This window comes from Pinus tabuliformis, chromosome X, assembly GCF_031772625.1.
Source record: "Pinus tabuliformis cultivar Carrire ecotype Pingquan chromosome X, CPIR1, whole genome shotgun sequence".
NCBI classification, from domain to species: Eukaryota; Viridiplantae; Streptophyta; class Pinopsida; order Pinales; family Pinaceae; genus Pinus; species Pinus tabuliformis.
In genome coordinates, this window is record NC_142308.1 from 1,534,904,666 (window position 1) to 1,534,919,659 (window position 14,994).

Sequence of the window (14,994 nt, forward strand, 5' to 3'; positions counted from 1 at the left end):
TGTAATATAACAATTTGAGATCTATGTATTTAATGATTGTTGAGATTGTGAAAATAGAATTCTAGGGTTTTGGAGTTGAACCTTAGTCAAAGTAAAATCTCTGAAATATGATGATTTGAGATTTGTGTAAGATTGTTGAGATTATGAAATTGGAATTCTAAGGTTTTGGAGTTAAACCTTAGTCAAAGTAGAATATCTGATATATGATGACTATATGATAATTTGAGATTTGTGAAAGATTGTTGAAATTTGAATTTTTGGTTGAGATTGATGATTGATCGGAAATAGTGGTAGTTGGTCATGTTAGTGTCTGATTGATGGTTGATTAAAAATCTAGGGGTTGAAACTAACCCTAGTGGAAGCTGGCCAGGTTAATGACTAAGCTGTGATTGACTTTGATTGATTCTTTTGTATGAAATCTAGGATTTGTATGAATCCCTAGTTAGAAGTATAACATATGTATTTTGAAAGGTTGTTAGATGCTTTGTAGATCTATATTTGTGTGAATTGTTTCTAGGGTTTTCTATATGTTGAAGGAAGCTATGTCATGTTGAAATTTCTAAGTATTACATGTTAGAAATTTTATCTGTATTCTCTGGTTTATTTCTCCTACTTGCTAATTACGAACAAGTTATTTAAACATATACATATCGAAATAAACACAATATAGTCTCAACCATCTATAGATCAACAACTGAAAGAAATAGCAAACACACAAGTGACACCATTATTTTTGGACAACTCGTCCTTGGAAAAACCCATATTTTTGGACAACTCGTCCCTAGAAAAGCCCAACTTGGGAAAACCGGTGCAGCAATTCTGAGGGTTATTTTATTATGTACTCTTTCCTTGAGTACAACTAGGTGCCAAACCGACTCACCCGATAGAGAAAATAATCTGGCAGTAATACCTCTCTATTTGGAAGCAGATATTCAGAAAATCTGCCCCACGAAACCCTCTCCAGCAACTTCTGAAGCTCAACGTCAGCCCACCTGGCATCAACATCGACCCAGAACCTTCTGTGTCAGCCCTCTGAGGCACTGCGCAATCTCTACGGCCCTCTGCGTCACTCCTGCAATCTCTGCGTGGATGACGCAGGCCCTTCTGGCCTTTGCGTTGTCTCTGTTGGGCTCTGTGCGTTCCCTCTGGCTCAACGTCTGCCTCTCTCTGCTTCTGCGTTGGTCTCTCGGCACTATCTCTGCTTCTCTGTCTCGTACTCATTGCCCCTCGCTGCAACTGATCACTGATTCGATTTCTCTTAGCAAACCCCGCTCTAGAAAATTGAATGACTGATTACTCTGGAGTATTCTCCAACTGACCCTCAAGCTGCCTCTTATACTTTTCCTGTTGGTCCTTCAACGGTCGAGATTACATCTTTAATCAATGGCTAAGATTAGATTTGCCTTGATCCATGTCATTTGGAACCTTCTAACCCAGTTTTATATTAATACCCATTAATATTTTATTTTTCCTAAGTTTCAACTTAGGAACTCCATTAAAAAAATTAATTATTTTAATATCTCCTAAACCGGTTAGAATCTACCCAAACCATTTCTGGGTCTTGGAGATCTCATGTGCTTTAGCCTCTCCACCAATTTTTATGGCTAGAGCACATCCGATGCTACTCCAAATCAACACTCCCTCTTAGCGAGTACTGTGCTCTAGTAATACTCCATACTGAGCATCACCCTGATTATACGACACCGGTACCTATGTTGATGCTAGGCCTGCCCGCTCAACATCCTTTGCACTGCTGCATTCTGTACTGTTGCCCATGGCCCTGCCACTGTTGCATCAGTTCGACAACTCCCTCTGCATCTGTGTTGTTGTTGGTCCTTTCTCCCAACATTGCATCTACACTGCAACCCCTTCTCATCATGCTGCACTGTGCTACTGCTAACTGCTACTGCACTGCAACTTAGTTACTGAGAAGTAAGTAACTGATCCACCCAACCACTGACATCCCTGTCGGGCTAGAAACACTCCCAATGCTGAAACTCTCTCTACCGCTATCGAGTGCTCCCTCTACTGCCTCTGCGCTGCTGCAACAACTCCCTGCCTCTCGCACTGTTGCAAACCTCTTTGTGCCATCCTGCACTGTTGCAACCTCCTTTGTGCCTCTTGCACTGCTGCAGCCTGCTAGCTTTGCGCTGCCCATGACTACTGCACTATAGCACTCTTTGTCGCTTCATCCGCATCCGTTTCTACCGACATTCGCTAGTCCTCCTACTCTCTCTTCTAGGCTCCTGTAGCAAAGTATAATCCAAGAGTTTGGGTACCTCAAGGATCCTGCCCCTCATCACATGTAGTCTTCCTGACTACAACTCGATGTCTCCCCACCTCTTCTTTAGAGGTACATGAGCACTCATGGCACAATCATCATTCTCCTCTACCTCCATTTCTGCCTCGTTGGCGCTGCCTTGGAGTCAAATGCCTCTCCCTTGTTCTTCTTCCTCGGACACCGGTTTGCATAATGACCATGTTCCTCATAGTTGAAGCACTTAACCTTAGAGAGTTCCTTTTTCTTCCTCTTCTCCTGCTTCCCCTCAGATGCGAGAGCTGCATCCTCTTCCTCTTCCTCTTCCTTCTTGATCCAGACTCCTTTGCTGCTATTTCCTGTCTTGCTTAACCTTCTGATCTCTTATTGGCAAAGAGCCGCCCACAATTCTTCCCAATCTGGAAGATTCGCCTTGCCTAGTATGCTCTGGACAAATGTCTCCCACTCCCCGGAGACTGCGTTTAGTGCGGTCCTCACCATCAATCCCTGATCCGGTGTGGCCCCTATGGAAGTCAATTGGTCCCGGATCTCCTTCAACCTCTCGAGGAAGTGATATATCTGCTCCCCCTTTTGCATCTGGTATGACCTCAGTTGATTCTCAAGTAACATCTTCCTCTGCACGGAAGTATGTTGGTACAACATCTTCAAGGTGTCCCACATTTCCTTTTCCGTCTCCTTCTCGGCAATATGTTGGACCACATGATCCTTGACCCCATCAAGGATGATGCATTTCGCCTTGGCCATTGCCTCCTCGTACTTCTCATTATTAGCTCGGTGACCTGGAATAGCCACTGTTCTGAAGGCGAAGGGCTTGATGCAATATCCATCTAGAATGGACAAGATCCTGACCTTCCAGACCACAAAGTTGGGCGCCCCGTCCAACCTGTCTTGATCCCTCAGTCCATTCATGACCATCTCTTTGCTCCTTCATTCGACTCCTCCAAGTCTCTACTTCCCTTTGGCAGTTCTCTCTTCGACTCCCTTTGAGTCACTACTTCCCGTCTGGAAGTTCTCTGCTAGACTCCCTCTGAGTCCCGATTTCCCTCCTGGAAATCCGCCTGCCAATCGTCAAGTCGCACCTCTCCAATCTCCTGTGCACCTACAACACTGATCTGGATTCCTCAGCAAGAAATTTGCCTCGGTAGTGACTCCCTCTGCCTTGGTTTTGCCCGTTAGGTGCTGCTTTGACTCGATAGCAACAACACCCTACCAGCTTCACTCCTCGCAATCTGCCCACAGCCTCCTATGCCCGAACAACTGAAGGATTGACCCTCTAGGCTTTGTGAAATCCTGACACTGGTTGAAATGCTCCCCTAGCCAACTGTGTCAACCCTCCTGGTCTCTGCATGAGCCCTTTTCTGCCCTCCTCAGCCTCTGCGTTGGCCTCTCTCTGTCCCGGACTGATGATGTAGTCCCTCTGCGTCAACCCTTTTTTTGTTGCTTTCTGCAAGGAACAACTTCTGTCACTTGGAACAACTGTCTCTGCTGCAAATGCTCTACTTTTGTTGGTGCTTTCAGCGCTCCTGTGATCTGCAACCACGCTCTATTACCATGTTGAAATTTCTAAGTATTACCCGTTAGAAATTTTATTTGTATTCTTTGGTTTATTTCTCCTACTTGTTAATTATGAACAAGTTATTAAAACATATAAATATCGAAATAAACACAATACAGTCTCAACCATCTACAGATCAACATCTGAAAGAAATAGCAAACACACAAGCTATGTAACCGGATTCGTTGGAAACCCCTGTCGAATCCGAATCCTGCGAATCGGATACGATTCGACAGGAATTCGAATCCCAGAACAGGATTCGACGTGTCCGTACAGGATTCGTACGAATCCCGTATGGGCACAACGAATCCCGATTCTGGGATTCGAATCCCAAGAAAATGACTCAGAATGCAATGCTTAATTTTCCAAAAAAATCACTCAGAAATGCAGAGTTTTATTGTTCTTTCAGTTTAAAGTTTATCTGTTAATTATGGAGGAGAATCTCTTGAATATTGAAGTCAAAGATGTTGTGGATTTCAAACATTACCTGAAGATTTGTGTTGGAGGTAACATCAATCTTGCACACTGCAGAGGAAGTGCCAGAGTGATGCATATGGAAAAGAAGACCGGTGGTTTAAAATACCTTTGACAAAGTTTTCTTCATATAAATACTCTGGTATTGACATATCCCTCTTTTGGATGATGGTGAAACACAAAGGTGGAGGGCATTGCACCTTCAAAATTTTGATATGGTTACGTTGCATTAAAATAAATTATGAATTATGAATCATGATTTATGTGACCACTGACATGTATTTGAATTTATAAATTATGAATTATGAATCATGATTTATGTGACCACTAACATGTATTTGAATTTTGTATGTACTATGCATGCTATAGCCTATAGATGAAGATCTATGTTTGAAATCAATGAATTTGTATCATTAATTAGAATTTGCGTAAGAAATATCTAATTTTTAATATATATATATATATATATATATATACAATAAAATAATATATAACGAATCCTACGTGTCCTGTTCCGGGGGGTCAACGTGTCCGAATCCGATACTCAAATCCCCGAATCTTACAAATCCCGAATCCCCGTGTCAGGTGAGTTAGCACACAAGTGACACCGTTATTTTTGGACAACTCGTCCCCGGAAAAACCCAACTTGGGAAAACCTTTGCAACAATTATGAGGGTTATTTTATTATGCAGTATTTCCTTGAGTACAATTGGGTGCCAAACCGGCTCACCCGACAGAGAAAATAATCTGACGGTAATACCTCTCTATTCGAAAGTAGATATTCAGAAAATCTGCCCCACGAAACCCTCTCTAGCAACCTTTGAAGCTCAGCGTCAGCCCACCTGGCCTCAACGTCAGCCTGGAACCCTTCGCGTCAGCCCTTTGAGGCACTGCGCAGCCTCTACGGCCCTTTGTGTCACTCTTTCAATCTCTGCATGGATGACACATGGCCTTTTGGCCTCTGCGTTGTCTCTACTGGGCTCAACGTCTGCCTCTCTCTGCTTCTGCGCTGGTCCCTCGGCACTATCTCTGCCTCTCTCTGCTTTTGCGCTGGTCCCTCGGCACTATCTCTGCCTCTCTCTGCTTTTGCGTTGGTCTCTCGGCACGATCTCTACCTCTCTGTCTCGTACTCACTGCCCCTCGCTGCAACTGATCACTGATTCGATTTCTCTTAGCAGACCCCGCTCTAGAAAACCGAATGACTGATCACTCTGGTGTATTCTCCAACTGACCCTCAAGCCTCCTCTTATACTTTTCTTGTTGGTTCTTCATCGGCCGAGATTACATCTCTAATCAACAACTAAGACTAGATTTGGATTGACCATGTCATTTGGAACCTTCTAACCCAGTTTTATATTAACACACATTAATATGTATTTTTCCTAAGTTTAGACTTAGGAACTCCATTAAAAATATTAATTATTTTAATATCTCCTAAACCAGTTAGAATTTGTCCAAACCATTTCTGGGTCTTGCATATCTCATGTGCTTTAGCCTTTCCACCAATTTTCATGGCTAGAGCACATCCGTTGCTACCCCAAATCAACATGTCATACCTTTGGAAGAAAACATTGAAACCCTAGATGGAATGAGAAGTATTCTAAAGTAGTCTAGGGTGTGTGACAAAAGTCCCTAACAAGTTGATGAAGAGTATGTGTCTTGTTTGTAAATTAAGTATGGGTATCTTCTATTTATAAAGTTGAAATGCTTCCATTATTTTGATATGGTTAATTTCATGCTTCTATAGATTTGGTTGTACTTGCTATCTAAGTTGTGCAGGTACACAATCTTCAACTTGGTGAAGATGCTCGATGTAACAAGCATGATAAGAATAATAATAACTTTGATGAAATGGTTGGAAGTTGTGAAAGATTCTCCGATGTAGCTGATCTCCCTGAATTAAGAGGAAGTCTAAACGAAGAGATCTCCCTTAGATTACAAGTGAGTCTGGATGAAGAGATGCTTCCTAGTTGAGAGGGAGGGGATAACTGGGTGTTAAATGAAGAATGAATTTTGGAGGATATGTTGCTACATGAGAAGTAGGAAAGGAATAATGTATGATTGAGGAATTTTTTAAAGATTTGGTTGAAAGTCCTACTGCGAAAATTTGATAAGCAACATCTAGTTGTCTGAAAGACCCTAGAGGTTTGTATTTGATTATGTACATGTGAAAGTGTATTATTGATTGGGGTTGTGTTTGTATAGGTCAATCTCTCGAATTTTTTTGATAAGCTTGCTAGTTACCAATTAGTTTGATTGGGAGAGATTGGTGATTCTTGATCTACTAGATAAAGGGGTGTTGAGGCTTTGTGAGTGAAGCATTGCTTGGGAAGGCATCTGGCTGACACTTTGTGTTGATGTCTGAGACCCGAAGCTGGAAAGATGGTGTTGGTTATTGAGCTCTATTTTGGATACACACCTGGAGTTTTGGGTTGATGGTTAGCAAGTAAGCCTGAGGGTACCTAAAAGGGATGAAAGCTTGAGTCCATCTTAGTCCCACTTCGATAGATTGCCTTGGTCAGGAATCTAGTCCATGGCATTGCGGTGCCTAAATTGTTGAGTGACTGTTTCTATAGATTGCCCTGGTCAGGAATCTATTTCATGGCATTGCGGTGTCTAAAGTTCTTCATGGTTCATATAGTTTGAGATCTTCCATTGTATTTGTACATTATGAATACCTCCCTAGTTAAGAGGGAGTGTTGGAAAATGTAACTATGTTCTATTTTCATTAATGTACTTGAGTCATTATGTAATGTACTTGTCAAAAGAATAAAGAAAATAATTTTTATTATTATTATTGTGACTTATTAAAGCATGGGTTTCATGCTTGGGTCACCATGTTTTAGGTCAAAATCCCCATTGAGGACTTCTAGGATTTATTTTGAATCTAAAGAGTTATTGTACATTTAAAGAGACCTTCTTGGGATTTTGAATCATGTAAAAAGGTTAAGTATTGAGTCAAATATGAATTATGTAACCTCCACACCATGTCGGCTTAAGAAGAAGATCAAGTCGGCCTAAGTACCCTATTCGACCCCACATGAAGCCTATAAAAGGAAGCTCATCGAATTCATTTGGAGCATCATTCTCACACACAAGTTTGAATTCTCTTGTAGCTGGGAAGAAGTGCGAAAATCTCTTGTAGTTGGGCATAAGTGTGAAGTTCTCTTGTAGTTGGGAAAATGTGTGAAGTTTGTTGCTGGGAAGCCAAAGTGAATGTGAGTTTGGGGAAGTCTAAGGAGACAAGGGAAACCGAAATTTTGGTGTCTCTCTCTCTCTGTTTCGTGTCCTGGATTGGGAGATCGAAGTCTTCCAAATTTCATTGTTGCCGGAAGTTGTCAGTTGCCGTAAGTTTCTGCCTAGTCGAAGCTGCTCGGAAGAGGTCGAAATTCTGGGAGGTTGACTTGGTGTGGAGGGAAGGTTTGGTCTTGGTCTAGGGTGAATAGTCTCAAATAATACTATTGAAAGGAAGAATTATCTTGACTGTGTTTTCCCCTCGAGGGGGTTTTGACCTGGCATGTGCCTACATCTGGCGGCTATTGTTTTATGTGCTGCTGCTTTTGGTAATTGCTTGATGAACTAAAGAAAGAAGTAATAAAGAATCGTAATAATAAGAAACATCACAAGTAATTATCAAGAACAAGAAAATCTTTTTTGCCTTGCTGCTTTTCTAACATCTCCCTAAACTCAGTGCATAATGAAAGTCAAATTTTGTTTCATTTTGGGTACTTTATATTGGGGTATACACTACCAGATTTCCTGGCTCTGATGTACTCTTGCTATCATATAGTCTTATAGTTTTGATATTAGAACAACATGAAGTTGTAGTAACTACTTCTTTTGCTCTGTATTATTGTAACATTGTTGCATATTTAGACACATATTTTGATTAATAAAATATTTTGTATTTATTGTTTTTAAAAAAGGAAGCTTGCATCAGAGCGAGGAAATCTAGTAGTGTGTACCCTGTAGAAAATGCCCAATATGAAACAAAATCTTACTACAATTCTGTGCTAAATTGGAGGAGAGATAGTTTCCAGATCCTGTAAGCTTACTTACCCCAAAATTGGAGCCTCTTCATTTAAATCTGGGAGATTAGGAACAGTAGGAATAACTGAATTAACAGAGAGAGAGAGGAAGACAGAGTACCCTGTGCTCCTGCTTGCTGCAATTCTTCAATTTGACTCCGTAGGCTGCCAGTTTCATCCTCTGCTCATTGGAGTTCTGGCAGTGGTCAATCAAGATCTCCATTACAGTGGCCAACTGTGTGGACCACTGCTGGTGATAGAGTTTGAGCTGAGCTATATACTATCCCAGAGATTGATCGCTTCCCTCAGGTGGCATTTGTGGTTAGCAGTGAGCACATCAGTTATGGAGTTGTTATGCCAAAGAACATGGAATGAGTGGACCTCTAGGATGGAGCTCAAGCTATGTTGGATTCACTTATAAATTGAATGGAGTTTAGGAGTTGTGAGGGACAGTCCATGATGCTTAATGGTATTTTTGGAATCACCCACTATGATCAATTTGCTGAGTTGTAATGAGCAGTGAGGATGACTCCTTGAAGAAAAGCATATGAGTTCAGCTGATTATCAGAAGCTCTGCCCAGGTTCCATGAATAGGTTGTTTGTGGTTAGAACTTAGCAGTGAGCACATCAGTTATGGAGTTGTTATGCCGAAGAACATGGAATGAGTGGACCTCTAGGATGGAGCTCAAGCTATGTTGGATTCACTTATAAATTGAATGGAGTTTAGGAGTTGTGAGGAACAGTCCATGATGCTTAATGGTATTTTTGGAACACCCATTATGATCAATTTGCTGAGTTGTAATGAGCAGTGAGGATGACTCCTTGAAGAAAAGCATACGAGTTCAGCTGATTATCAGAAGCTCTGCCCAGGTTCCATGAATAGGAAATTTCAACCTATCGTTTGAGGCGAATTAGCACCCAAGCCTCCCACTCCCACACCCTTGGCTTACGTCTAGGTGCTCCATCAAACTATAGAACATAAGTGTCATGAGATTTGAGACAATTTTGAAATTTAGCCTTCAAATAGCAAAGTTGCCAATTGTTGCTGTGGAAAGATGTTATGAATATAATTTATATAAAAATAATAAAAATGTAAACAATAATAAACATAAAATATGATTAATAACTAGTAGTTAATAATGAAGACGTATATTTCTAAGGACATGACCGTACATGAAAAGGTACCTGCGTAGGGTATATAAGCAGGCCTTCACTCTCATTTGTAATCATCATCTCACTTGTATTCAAATATTCTTATATATCATCACTTGTCCTACAATGAATGTCTTTGTCTTTGAAGTATTCTGAAGATTATTGCAATATACGAACTTTGTTTGTTACAAAAGAAGCTCCAATAACACGGGGATGAAGATTGTATTGGGAGAACCAAATATCTTCAACCTAGTCTAGATCCTGGGGAGCAGAGATAGGGTACTGAGAGAGAAAATGTTCTGTCAAAAGAGATTTTACCCACTCAACAATCTTCGATGGATGAGCTTTGATGTCATGAAAGATATTTCTATTACGGGCCAACCACACCTTCCAACAAGTGAATTTGGGCAAAGCTTGCCAGATTCTTTTGAACAGAGGTTTACCATTGAACGAACCTCAGTAAGATCAATGCTAGGAGTCAAAGAACTGAAGAAGAGAAGTAGGCCACAAAAGAAGTGGAGCCAAGTTTTGGAGAGAAGCTACCCACACCTTTGTGAATTCACAGTCAAGGAATAGGTGAGAAATTGGTTTGCTGCTATCTACGCAAAGCATGCACCTATAGGGACCCTGAATTCCATGTTTTTCCAGATTCGCTGTAGTTAATACCTTCTTGTGAGCCAAAGTCCAACAAAAATATTTACTTGAGGTATGTAATGTCCCTAGGAAATTTTTGCCCTTGGGGTTGTGAAATTCAAAGACAAACACTACCAGTTTTTCCACAATATTCTTTCAACTTTAAGCAGAGATAGTGTAGAGTATTCAATGATGTAGACAATAGTAAACTCTACAGTATATCAATATTTATATAACAATCCGCCCCTAGGGCTGCTATACCAGCAGTTCTGAGTATCCAACAGCAGCTGTCTACCAAATATAAAATATCCACTTCTATAGCAGTAACAATAACAACCCTATAATTACTTTTTGACTGCTTACAGACTGATTTGTTTATCAACTTAATCTCTGCCTACTAGGGACTGGCAGTGCCGTAACTGGCTATCTGATGTCCTACACACTGAGCTGTCAATTGTTTTCTGCCAGATGAGTGTGTTATGCTGCTTCAGACTCCATAACTGTAACCTGCCACTCAAGTCTTCCCTTGTGGTATAGACTGGCCAAATTTTGGATGGGCTGAGGTGTATTTGCTGTTCCAGGGAATTCATCTCACTACCAAAGGGGTCCCAAGCTTCCCGCTGTCCTTAAATGACCTCAGTTATGACCTCTGCAATTTTCCAGAACTAGGCCCTGCGCAGAATCTACTCGCTGTGCCTCAGAACCCTTGACATCTGCTTCAGGGAAATTCGGTAAGGTTTCCCAGTAGGTTTTTTCACTAATCCATCCACAGAAGATTAGCTCTTGTGCCTGTCAGATAAACCAGATGAGCATTTGTCCTTGACAACTTCAGTTATGACCCCTGCAATTTTCCAGAATTAGACCCTGTGGCCCTGCACAGAATCTACTCGCTCTGCCCCAGAACCCTTGACATCTGCTTCAGGGAAATTCAGTAGGGTTTCCCAATAGGTTTTTTTCCATGAATCCGTCCACAGAAGATTAGCCCTTGTGCCTGTCAGATAAACCAGATGAATGGTTGTCCTTTGAAAGATTAAACCAGACAAATAAGAACAGGAAAAAGGCCTACCAGGGTGGAATATTTCACCACCGAAATCAGTAGAAAGAAGGCGGATTAGCTAGGGTGAATTGGTAACTTGTTGGAGTAATATGAGCGAGACCAAAGATCAAACCTAGCGGCTGCCACTATAACACCAAGAATATATCCAACAGCCCTTAAGCCAAATATACTAGGAATTTATGACTTAGCAAGAGCCGAGACTCCATGAGGATGGGGGAGCCTACTTCTTGATTGTCGTCACAATTGGTCAAAGATGTGCTCTCGTGGGACTTGAAACCAGGTGGAGGGGATAACATCCCATTGTGCCAACCACTCCATCTTCCCAAGAGGAGACTAAAGATAGTTTGATTAATGTCCACAGGGGACCAAATGATTAGGTGAATTGGGGCTAGAAAATACCAGTCACAAACATAATGTGGGAGCGCTGAGGCTACCATTGAGAGCTAAAAGATAAAGAGACACAAGTGAAATGATGGAAAAGGGGTAAGGGTATCCCAATTGGATAAACCCTAGGAAATAGAGAGACACTACCTTGGATTATATAAGGTAGATATGAAGGAGGGAGTAGAAATATTGTTGTTTGCATCAATCACGTGAGGGTACGAATGCAATGCCTAAAGACCTGGGCTGGAAGGCAGATCCATGCGCATGCGAAGTTGAATACGTCTCCTAGCCCTTGTGAAAATGGTTTGTCTGACCACAAAATGGGAGGATGTGTGCTGTCACACTGATCTGATATATGGCATATTTTAGTTTGAGATAATTTAACATATCTAAGTACATGGTGTTAAATGTATATTTATCACTTAGTAACCATGAGATAGATATAAACCAGCCTAGATCCATCTAGATTGAAAGATTCTAATTCCAGATCTATCATGCGTCGAGAGGGATCAAATCAGAAATATTTTTGTTCTTTTAATAACTAAATATTTATTTATTTTAATTTTAAAGGGACACGGGTCAACTCTATTGAAGAAAGTGTATCTAGGTTCGGTCTTCATAATGACATGTAATTATGATTGATGTAAATGATGTAATAAAGAGAAAAAAATTATTATTGTAAACTTGCTTCATGGGTTTCATGAGCAAGTGATTTTAGAATAATAGGATTTGTCATTTAGAGTCTAGAATTAATGTCATGTATGAAGAGCTCTTCTTGAGCCTATGTTTAATGTATACAAGTCTATAGAAATGTCTAGAAGCCCTCCAAAGACAAGCACAATCCCTCTTGAAGAAGTCGGCCTCCAAAACAATATCAAAAGAAGTCTTGTCGGCTCACCTATGGAGACACTCGTTCAGCGTGACATGTCGGCTCAAGTGTAGAGGCAAACCACTATTTATATGCGGCTAGGGTCACCACAGAAGGCAGAGAATTCAGACAAGCATCTCTGTGTTTTTCGGATGGGTACCACAGAGATGAAGTCTCGACCTCCTCACAGTCTCGGCCTACCAATACAATGATCACAGAAGCAGCCTCAGATACCACAGAAAAGGGCTTGGACCTGTCTCCTTGTAGTCTCGGCATATTTGTGATGAGGAGGATCTCGGTAATCCCACAGTGACACACTCTGTCTTAGCATACATTCTAGATGCAGTCATAATCTCGACATAGATGTAATCATGGTCTCGGTATAGATACAGTCATGATCTTGATGGAGACATAGTTACAAGTATACATTCTAGATACAGTCATAATATCGGCGTAGATGTAATCACGGTCTTGGTATAGATACAGTAATGATCTTGATGGAGACATAGTTACAAGGTCATGATCTTGATGAAGATCTTGGTGCAGCTCTCATATATATATATATATACATATCTCAGTATAGAGATCTCATTGTTATGATGAAGATCTCGGTGAAGGTGCAATAGTAATGATCTTGGTGGTGCAGTAGTGATGGCCTCGGTGTTGCAGCAGTGATGACTTCAGTAGTAGTGATGATGATCTCAGCAATGACGAAGAAGAGGATTGGTGTCTTGGTCTTGGAGTGGCCAAATAGGTCAAGGGTCATGGTCTTGGTATTCGTCAATTGGAATCTCTATAAGAAGAATTTGTGCGGGTTTCCTCTCAAAGAGTGAGAGGTTTTGGCCCTGGCAGAAAGCCAACATCTTGTGTTCTTGTCTCTTTTGTTTTGGTAACTATTTGATGAAGTAAGAAAACACACTCTAATAATAACAAGAGAAGATTGTGCTAATAAGAAAAAGTAAAAAGTACCTCACAAATAGTTATCATCGTGAGAAGAATCTTATTAACCTAATTGCCCTAGATTCTTCAACAAACTCTACATTGAGCATGGACAGAATCACACATCGTCCTCATACTAGGCTGTAAAATGCACCTCTCAGCACAATTATTAAAAACCCTAGTTAATTAATAATTGGTTAATTTGTTGTCATCCTTCTCTAACGGTTATGACTATTAATCTTGATCCATTTATTCCATGCTATATATTATAAATAGATCACATTGTTCAATTGTACTTAGAATATTTTACGCCATTATATTATATTACATCCTTTATGGATTACCTGGGGTTCAGCTTTTTCTTATAAATCTCGATGGCTCCTTTAAAGACCATCAGGTCTGTTATGGTCAATTCTTGGATTGCAACAAAGTGAGTTATTGGATTATGGAACTCTACTTCAAGATGTGTCATCTACCCTTCCTACCTTAGATAACGACAGTGTTGGGCAAATAGGCATATTTGATTTTCAAATTTCAACCCTTCCTGCTTTACTATTGTTGGTGATGTGTTACTGTCTATTTGTTTTAACATTCCGGGAAGAAAGGTTTGGAGGTTTAATCTTTCTCTTGTTATAGTTTTGACTTTTGAGTATTGGGCTTTACCAGAGGGGTGAAGGGAAGGTGGTGTGGTGAATTATTTGGAGTTTCTGTTATCATCAATTGAACAGCACTAAAGTTTCTTGGGTTTTTCTGTAGGTTACTATAAAAAATCTGGGCGGTACATTGAAACTTCTAGTGGAAGATTTAAAGAGCTTGGGTGAGATGGAGGACCTCACAAATTGTAGCATATTGTCCTTGGCCCTTCCTGTTCCTTTGATTGAACAACTTTTTTGTGATGCCAATACTGAACGAGAGGTTGCAGAACAAGAATTGGCTGCATTCAAAAATCCTTACAGGCTATTTTTTTAGAAGTATTTGTAAGAACATAAAATATTTCTTGTCTTAAACTAATTACTTTGAATTCTCAAGCAAGTTTGTTTTGGAATAATAGGTTCATCTTGGAATTCGATCAATTCAGACGAATATTTTTTATAATTATGGATGCCAGTAATTCTGAAGCTGGGTGAAAAAGTTTGATTGCTTGTTCTTGAATGCAAGAAAGACCGTTCATGTATGATTTGCTTCTTCTAAGCTTCTAACATGAATTTCTGCTGTATATTTCGACACACAAGCAGCATTTCTGATTGGTGGCCTGTATAGGGATTTCATTGTGGACTCGCCCTTTTAAACTTTTGTGAAATTGATTTGTCTGAGAATTTTTTTATGACACGCAATTAAAGAAAAGTTGTAAGTTAGTTTTGCCTATACAGTTCACGCATATGGAGCCAAATTGAATGTTCAGAAATCTGATATGTTTAACCCCTGAGTACAAAACATGGGTGAGTTCGGCGTAATAGATGCCCGCATTTGCAGCTGCTTATATGAAGTTGTTCTCATAGCTTATGAAATATATATATTGACTTCATTGTAATATCTCAAATTGAATAGTGTCGCTTTTTCATGATCACTGGGAGCATTTCAAATGGAAAAGGAAAAAGTTAAGTAATTAATAAACTGAAAGTGAAA

The 14,994-nt window shown here is 40.3% G+C and overlaps 1 protein-coding gene across 1 annotated transcript in view; it reads left to right on the forward strand.

Moving 5' to 3' along the window:
* The window catches only part of LOC149145896 (uncharacterized), a 120,707-nt gene extending 106,165 nt beyond the window's left edge, over positions 1-14,542 (forward strand). Inside the window, exon 6 of the mRNA XM_089446422.1 lies at positions 14,125-14,542. Within this exon, the coding sequence (XP_089302548.1) occupies positions 14,125-14,337 (213 nt within the window). The 3' untranslated portion in view covers positions 14,338-14,542. The remainder of the gene's footprint in view (positions 1-14,124) is intronic.
* The last annotated feature ends 452 nt before the right edge of the window (positions 14,543-14,994 follow it).